This window comes from Loa loa (genome assembly GCF_000183805.2).
Source record: "Loa loa unplaced genomic scaffold supercont3.8, whole genome shotgun sequence".
Taxonomy (NCBI): domain Eukaryota; kingdom Metazoa; phylum Nematoda; class Chromadorea; order Rhabditida; family Onchocercidae; genus Loa; species Loa loa.
This window is the reverse complement of record NW_018108188.1, coordinates 101,454-110,008: the sequence shown is the minus strand read 5'-3', so window position 1 is coordinate 110,008 and position 8,555 is coordinate 101,454. Positions and strand designations below refer to the sequence as shown.

Sequence of the window (8,555 nt, the reverse complement as noted above, 5' to 3'; positions counted from 1 at the left end):
AAAGAATCTTCAATGTACGTTACTTGTATTCATTTCAAATTCTGATATAAAAATGATAAAGGACTTTCTTGTCAAATAGATTTTACATATTTTGTTCTTGAAAATGCAACCCTCATCGGCGTTCTATTACTTTGATTTTATAATGGATTCTGTTTTCCGTAGGATGTGAGACTCATTCACTAATGGTCTAATTAGCGAGATGAGTTAAATGGAACGACTAGTCGGCTAATTTGATTTACATCCATCGCTGGCATGAAGTATCCTGTTCCTTTGGTGATAAGTATAGCGCTGATTCGGTGTTTTGTGCAGTACAAAAAGCAGTGAATTGCGGTACAGAATTACGCTAGAATTACGTCAGTTTAAGAAGACAGACTCAGTTTATGAATCCGTCCCAATATCCCCGCAATTTTCTGGCATCAGTTATTCTTTTTGTTCTAAACAATCTTGGTAACAAATTAACATCTTTATCGGTCAGTTGTAAAGATTAACAATTTATGTTTTGATTAATGGCAGAATTAAGAGCGTATTAAAGCGGTGGAATCAACAAGCGTATTGTTTTAAAGCGCATTTGGGAGTGAAGAATGAAAGAAATGCGGCATCATTCATTAGACAGAGCTAGTTAGAAATGATGGAAGTATCTGATTTTTCCTAAAAGGCTTCCATACTAGTAAACTGTAAGAGGAAAAATTATAGATGGTAATATGTCCTTTTTTTCTGGTCAGCTAGTAAGAGTTATCAGAATTAACTTTGATAACCTAACAGTGAGGATTCTAATTAAGCACTTTCGATCTTTGAGAAAAGGGCCAAAGTAATGTGCCAAGTACCAAATATAACGCCCACTGCACAAATTCTTAATTGATAATGCATAAAATAATGGCCGAGACAAATACATGTAGTGGTATTTACATTTCTCAACAATGATAAGTTATGAAGAATGCGAAGATCAGCAATTATTTGGATATGGAGATAGTGTATAAAACTGTAACGACATGTCTTTCAAGAACTAATGCACTATTATTCAGATGAGATTGCTGAATACATTCTGATATCGTCGGATTTTTAGATCTCATCCTTTTGCGAGCTTTATAAGACTTTTTCCTCAATATCTCAAAATTCATTTAATTTCGTCGTCTTATAAGATGATTGAAAATGAAAAAAAAAAAACGAAATTTCTAGAAATATTTACAGATAATAAAATTATTTCGTCTTTTCTGAAAGACTTTTATAATAAAATTATTTCGTTTTTCCTGAAAGACTTTTTGGAGGTATACATTCACAATTTGCGTAGGAAAATATTAAAAATAATACAACATGACACACTAATTCACATAGTAACAATTTCAATCAAGTCGTGTATTTTTTACTGATCATGCCTAATGAACTTGGAAATTTAGAAACTATAAAGAAATTGATATTCGTATTTTAGGTCATAGAACAGCAGACAAAAAAAAAAATATCAAACGACCAAACATGGTTGTTTACAATGATTTTTTATCCAATTAATCCCCAAAAAATGCTGCGGAATTATGTGAGGAGAAATTAGAATTCACGAAAATGGTTTCACGAAAATGAGCCAGTGGTTTCGCACTGGTTCATCATTTCAATGATTTCAATCCTATTCTCTGGATTCAACCTAAGAAATATTAAAATTATTCCAACATTTCTGTAAGTTACTTTAGTAATTCAATTATTTAAATTGAGTTATTTAAAGATATACATCCTTCTATGACGAGTAGTGCAAGGAAGTAATTAATTCGAAATGATTGGAAAGAGGTGACACCTTAACTGCATCTAGATTAGAATAATCCTATTGCAGTGGACCATCACTGGCTCGGGCTAATTGGAAACTGTGGCTGTTGCGATAATGCAACACAGTAATAAGCAGGGAGAACGTAAGAAGACTGTGAGTTAGATGCCTGACTCATCATGGTCGACATATTCGGTAATGGTGCAGTATTTGCGGCGCTATTTTCCTGCATATTCAACATGGAATTTCCCTGCATCACTGTTGCTGACAGTGGACAAGTTTGGGCATAAAGCTGTGAAGTTGGTTCAGGTGTAATCGGTACTGAAGCTTCATGCTCAGATATAAAAAGCACTCTGGAATCCTGACCATTATACTTTGAAACGTGAACCATATTAGCTCCAAAAGATGTCACTGCTGATTCATCATTTGAATGAAACTGTCGCATAGGATCCAACGGATCTTTATGGTTCGACGGTTTCCAAATTTCTTGTGCTTTCTGCAAAACATCATTAAAGCATTCTTGCCAAAATCAAGATTTTAGACAATCAAGCAAACAACACCAACGTGACAGCACATAGGATTCCTGTCTCCTGTTGCTCTGCTAAAATAAGATATATAGTGCGCTTTAGGGGCAACAAGTGTAATCCCTCTTATAAAAATGACGGTTTTATTTCGTATCATGCCTTGCCTGTAATCTGCGTCTCTGTGCTATATTTACTTTTCAGCCAACAAAATAACAAGAACAAGAATTTAATTTTAACGGTTAAGAAAACCCTCTGAAAAGACTGACCCCAAAATAATCTTGCAAAACTTTGCTCTGTCGAAGCACTGGATGAGCAAGTACATAATTCAAGAACGTTGTTATTGATGACGTTCTTTCGCCCACAATTTGGGCACTTTGGTTTCCAAAAATAACTCCTTCTGCAAACTGCGGAAATGAACCATGCAGATGTAACTGGAAAAAAAATGAAGTTTTCGTAAGGTTGATTCTATTTAAAAAAGAGGAATGTATGTAAAACAGCACGCTATATAGCCATCAGGACGTCCTACGAAAGTCCTTCTGGTTCTCTCTTCATTCTATGCATGTTACTGGGATAAGTCAAGAAATACATGAAAGCGCAAATTTCAAATTAAATGAAACATATCATGTACTGGACAACTAGGATCAGATGCTCAGTAGCATTGGAATTTGAAAGGTGATCTTAAATTGGCAGGCATGAAAGAAATCTGAAAAGCCCATACCTTTTTATGTAATTCAGCCAACTGTTCCCAAAGACGTTTCACTTCTCTAAAACGTGTCCACATATCGAAAAATCGAGTACTTGCTGCAAGGGAATCAGAAGGTATCGCCTGCAAAATAAGCTGTAGCCACTTAATTCTTCTGATTCATCTCGACAGATATTTCTCAAATCTCAAACATGCTCTCTGTCATGGCCAGAAAGTAGTGTTTTGCTTACATTTTCTATTAAGTCTAATACATTTTCTGCTGTTCATTAAGATTTCCTGTTCAATGACTACATTATATGGTCGGGAAGGGAAGAAAACTATTTTTACATACTCAAATTCTATAACGCCATTTCAAACAGCTAAATTTCGCATTCGGCTTATACTGTTGTCTCATTTAACATAGCAATTGTTCTAACTATATTCTAAGTAAAACTGCGTCAAAAAACACTTACACAAACTGACATTTGATATTCAATATGAGAAGTAAAGAAACTCGACATGGTGTTCGTATTAACAATATTCATATGAACATTCCACTCGTTCGGATTAGCATAAAGGATGCGACCCAAGTCGTTACTGCAAAAGCTTGCATCGCTGAATAACAGTGGCATGATGTCCAATTGCGATTCTTCTAGAAAAGAAAAAACAAGTCGAATCCTAATAAGGACTTTAAGAACAACAACTATAAAAGTCTGCCTAAGACATTTAATACATTCTACCACCAACCAGTGATGATTGGAATTTAAATCTATACATTCCTTAATTATCATAAAACTGGATTACTAGAGCAAGTATATGGAGCTGAAAGCATTACAAAACTTGAAATTACACAGCCTGAAATTAAAGCTAATTTAAAAATACTGTGTGCCACAAATTGCCAAAGAAACATTTCAAATTAACCTTTTGTCTGGACTGGAAAGAACCCACCACAAAATTTCACAAAAATGAGACAACATTGTACAATTGTTGTATTTTTTTTTCAAATAATATTGAGAAAAAAACATGTTACTGTTTTTGCAATAAAATAAAAAACAAAAACTGGCAACATATGAAATACTGAGCAATATGCAAAACGGCGATTACAGTAAAAATTGTTGAGGTTGTAAATGATGAAACTAAGTACTACACAGTTTAATAAGCATATCAATGATTGTCGCAAATTTCGCGATTGAAAACCGGGAAAAAGTAAAACAAAATTGGACCCTCTACGACATAATAAATGATTTTGAAAAATAATCGGTCACACTCGAGTAAAAGCAGTAGATAAGCAGATTCTACTTCAATATACAAAAAAAAAAGGAAAAGATAGATGGCAGTCCGACTGCCAGTGATGAAAATAATATAGATGGCAGTCAATTGCCAATAATGGATGAAACGAGGTAGAAATAGATGAAACATGCATTTACTATACAATAATTATTCGCAATGCGAGCAAATTTAACAACAGTAATAAAAAAAATCTATAAGCATAAGAATATCGAACCAAGGTATACACAAAAAAAAAAAAAAAAAAGAAAAAAAGAAAAAAACACGTCATGAAAAACAGAAAGAATGAAAGTAAGGCATTGCAAAGTATATGTTAATGCAAATAGCAGTCTAACTGCCAATAATTTACAGGAGAGATTAATAATGTCTTGAAACTCACTGCGAGTACTATAATTTACTTGCTGCAAAATTAATAATCCTTTTTTAATTTCCCCATAAATTGTTCTCCCCTAACCGCTTTGCTAATTCAGTAAAAACAGAACTATCTGAAAACTGTTTTACTCCTTCCTTTATCCTTTTTTTAAGTTGAGAACGCGTGCAGTTAATCAGTTTCAGCAATGCCGTAGAATCAGATTATTACACATCTACCTATCCTACAATTGCTATGCATCACTTTCCTGCAAAATAGTACGACGTGTTCGTGCATTGAATGCATGATATTCTTCATCCCTACTTCGCCGCCAGAACCGGTTAGGAAGACATCATCCGCCAAATGGTACTAATTCTAAAAATATGAAAATTTGATGTAATTTTCAAAAGAAAATTTCAATGATCATCGGTGGTTATCGATCAATTTCTCCGAAAACAAGGTCCAGAGTACCAATAACCGCCACAACGTCAGATAACAAGGACATGTAACATATATCATCGATTGCAGCAAGATGTGGAAATCTGAAAATGCAAAAATGAGCACCTGAAATGCATCTGATAAAAAATAAGACGTTGAGATTTACGAAACCTTTCAAAAAAGAAAGATGAAAAAAATACCCAGGTGATCGAGCAAAACACCGATAAGGTCTTGATTCACCTTGTGATACCAAATAAACACCAAATTCTCCTTTGGGGGCTTCAACTGGAACATAAGTAGCACCGGGTGGCACCTGATAACCTTCAGTGTAATATTTGAAGTGGTGTATCAGCGATTCCATATTTTGCTGTAAAATTATTTAATTTATTTAAGATGAGTTTAACCTGTCCAACAACATTTGCACCGTAACATAATAATACCCAGGTAATCGGTCGAATACTTTACATTTATTATAATCACTGTTATAAGTGTGTGTGTAATTTAAGATAAATTCATCTTCTAAAATGATCATGGCACAATTCAAAAAAAAGAAAAAAATTATATATTTAAACTATAACTAAAATTATTTCAACTTTACCTTCATTTCGGCACGTTTAGGAGGAACCACTTTGTGGTCGTCAACTTTAATTTCACCGGGAGGCATCTTATTTAAACATTCAAAAATAATTTTCACACTTTCACGCATTTCTTCCATTCTTATTAAATATCTGCAACGATAATAATAAAAATATATGCCATATAATACGGATAGAATTCCGAATATGCTGGACACATTTACCTATCGTAACAGTCTCCTTTCACACCAACAGGAACATCAAAATCCACTTGATCATAAGCATCATACGGCTGTGATTTACGTATATCCCATTTAATACCGGATCCACGAAGCATAACGCCAGAAAAGCCCCAAAGCAAGGCATCCTCAGCTTTAACAAGTCCAATGTCTACAGTTCTTGCCTAAACACAATTGAGAAATCAGCTAGAATAATCACAGATCTCATACATCTTTATGGTTCAAATGCTGGAAAAAAAAAAATTGTAAAAAGTGAACGTTTTCGGTGGCATCGTAGATCCACAAAACATCAATTCTCCTATAGAACTAAAACAAAATTACCATGAAAATGCGGTTGCCTGTTAACAGATCTTCCATCATATCCAATCTCTGTGGAAACCGTAATGCCCAGTCATATACATCATCCATCCAACCAAGTGGTAAATCCCATGCAACACCTCCTGGACGCACGTAATTTGAATGCATTCTAGCTCCACACACCCGCTCACTGAAATTGAAAAATCACACGACTACAGAAAATTCGTGATCTCTGGCTCAACCGAACCACCTACTATTTTTCTGGAATGTGTCAAGATAATATAAGAAAAAAAAAAGCAAAATGCACCACAATCTTCTATAATTGAAACTTCAATATTCGCGTCCTCCAAAGCCAGGAACTATAAGTTCCCAGATAATATCTGGAAATAATTTTAATTAGCTTACGTGAACTCAAACATCTTTTCACGTTCTTCAAACATCCAAAATAAAGGAGTCATTGCACCAATATCCAAAGCGTGTGTTGTAACACCCATCAAATGATTCTGTATACGAGTTAGCTCATTCATTAGAGCTGCAAATAATGCTACCTGATTATTACCATTACTGTAAGTTTAAATAACTGAAGATAACAATATCGAAGGTTAGTAAATAATTTTACTAACATTTTACTAACAGAGTACAGATACACATGGGTGGGAAATTATCATTCCGTAGGATTTGAAAACAAACCAAATGCTTGAAATATGGAAATCAAGGAGTAAAACTTGAATGGTCTACATGGATTCTGCAATATCACAATATCTGAGAGGATTTGGATAAATGAAAACTGGCCTGTCAAACTATAACACACCACTTTTGAATAGGAATTTAAAAAAAAAAATTGGAAGTATTAATAAAAGGAACTTCTGATAAATTTAGCTCTTGGCGGAATATCAACTCCTAATAATTTTTCAACAGCAAGTGCAAATGCTGTTTCGTTACACATCATCGATACATAATCCATGCGATCGAAATATGGTACAGCTTGAGTATAAGTCTTGTATTCGATCAGTTTCTCTGTGCCACGGTGCAGAAGACCGATATGCGGAGTTGCTTTCATTACGATCTAAAAAAAAGATATGTTTTGTTAAAATTCATTGCATTCTGAATCCCATGGACATAGTCAAAATTTAGTAACCTGACGCTTTTTTTTAAAATTTAGTAACTAAAATTCCCCAGAGATACTATCCAGATTAAGCAAGGGATCGTTGTCCAAAAAAATTAATATTGGTGTTTAGCACTGTAGAAATGAATATTAACAAAATTTCAATCTATATTTGAAATTAAACTAAAATCTCGACGATACTTCATTGTCCAATTCGAGTACGAGACGAAGAACTCCATGTGCTGCCGGATGCTGTGGTCCGAAATTTAACAAGTAATAATGCAATGGCTTTTCATGTATTTCACTTAAATCGGGTAGAACCGGTTGCCAACTTAATTTCTCAAATATTTGATCAATTCCAACATTCTTATCATATTGTGTCGGTTTTGGCATCCAAACCCGCCCAACAACACCTGCTTTCTGAAAAATGAATGCAAAAAATGAAGACTTAAGGCGTCAAAACTTGGGAAGTTTGAAGTAGGCTTTGTCAAACAAATATTAATTACATTATTTTTCCTTGTTAAAATTAAGAGATAGAAACTATATACTAGAAGCTCACACCATATCCAGGACCTTCTCGAACTTTGCTTTAAAATAAGGTGACCTTGAATTCATGCATAAATTCAGCATCAGGATACCACAGATTATGTGAACCACGTTTTCCATATAATAAAGTATTTGATGCTGATCGAGTTATTTGGGTTAGTAAGAATCTAGCTTGGCCCACTGCACTCATTTTCCAGTTCAGCCCCTGTAATCACTTATTTACGCAGTCTGCATTATTTAGAATAATTAAGCAAATCTAATGCTCGACGTCTAGTAAACTCATATATTCGATAACGATGTAGTTATATTTATTGTTCGCTATGTAGCATTAATGTGAAAACCATGAGTTAACTTCATATATAATAATGTAACTAACCGTATTGCAAATACTAAGTCAAGAACAGTAGTTTTATATTTATTACAAAAGCCTGACTGAAGAATACTGAACTGAGTCATATGAATTGTTATAACTTCATGAAAGAGTTACTTATTAACCAAAGCCAATAATTCCTACAGGATTCCTGTCTTCAAGGAATGCATGTAGCTGATGTCTTCTAAGCACCATTTTTTACGTGTTCGAATCAGATGTTTCCTTCTTTCGGATAATTTAAATTAGGTCAAAAACCAACATTTTAACTGGTAGTATTCCAAGGACCTATGGGGACACTAACATCTTCTGAAAATTTTTTTCTCTGAAAGAAAGTCAGAACTTTTGCTCCTAAAAAGTGAAATATTTTATAGAAAAATATTCAGTATAGGCTTTCAA

The 8,555-nt window shown here is 34.0% G+C and overlaps 2 protein-coding genes across 2 annotated transcripts; both read right to left on the bottom strand.

Annotated features, from left to right (window-relative positions):
- Positions 1-1,720: 1,720 nt before the first annotated feature.
- Positions 1,721-3,611, bottom strand: LOAG_01370 (PX domain-containing protein). The gene is made up of 4 exons (XM_003136909.2): positions 3,427-3,611; positions 2,990-3,097; positions 2,538-2,702; positions 1,721-2,243 (listed from the first exon to the last, which is right to left on the bottom strand). Exons 1-4 carry the CDS (start codon positions 3,583-3,585, stop codon positions 1,824-1,826), a joined length of 852 nt encoding a protein of 283 aa, XP_003136957.1. The 5' UTR covers positions 3,586-3,611; the 3' UTR covers positions 1,721-1,823.
- Positions 3,612-4,836: 1,225 nt separating this feature from the next.
- On the bottom strand, positions 4,837-8,000 carry LOAG_01369 (NADH dehydrogenase iron-sulfur protein 2). Its single transcript, XM_020445720.1, has 9 exons — positions 7,803-8,000; positions 7,445-7,663; positions 7,003-7,204; positions 6,544-6,670; positions 6,163-6,328; positions 5,827-6,005; positions 5,626-5,755; positions 5,228-5,394; positions 4,837-5,131 (listed from the first exon to the last, which is right to left on the bottom strand). Exons 2-9 carry the CDS (start codon positions 7,634-7,636, stop codon positions 5,023-5,025), a joined length of 1,272 nt encoding a protein of 423 aa, XP_020303851.1. The 5' UTR covers positions 7,637-7,663; positions 7,803-8,000; the 3' UTR covers positions 4,837-5,022.
- Between the last annotated feature and the right edge of the window lie 555 nt (positions 8,001-8,555).

Excerpts from the sequence above, each read along its gene's own strand:
- LOAG_01370 (XM_003136909.2), bottom strand. The coding sequence starts at position 3,585 with ATGCCACTGTTATTCAGCGATGCAAGCTTTTGCAGTAACGACTTGGGT. Across the intron at positions 3,098-3,426 it reads AATATCAAATGTCAGTTTGT|GCGATACCTTCTGATTCCCT; the intron begins GTAAGTGTTTTT and ends CTTATTTTGCAG. Across the intron at positions 2,703-2,989 it reads TGGCTGAATTACATAAAAAG|TTACATCTGCATGGTTCATT; the intron begins GTATGGGCTTTT and ends TTTTTTTTCCAG.
- LOAG_01369 (XM_020445720.1), bottom strand. The coding sequence starts at position 7,636 with ATGCCAAAACCGACACAATATGATAAGAATGTTGGAATTGATCAAATA. Across the intron at positions 5,756-5,826 it reads AAAGGAGACTGTTACGATAG|ATATTTAATAAGAATGGAAG; the intron begins GTAAATGTGTCC and ends TTATCGTTGCAG. Across the intron at positions 5,132-5,227 it reads TGTTTTGCTCGATCACCTGG|ATTTCCACATCTTGCTGCAA; the intron begins GTATTTTTTTCA and ends TTGCATTTTCAG.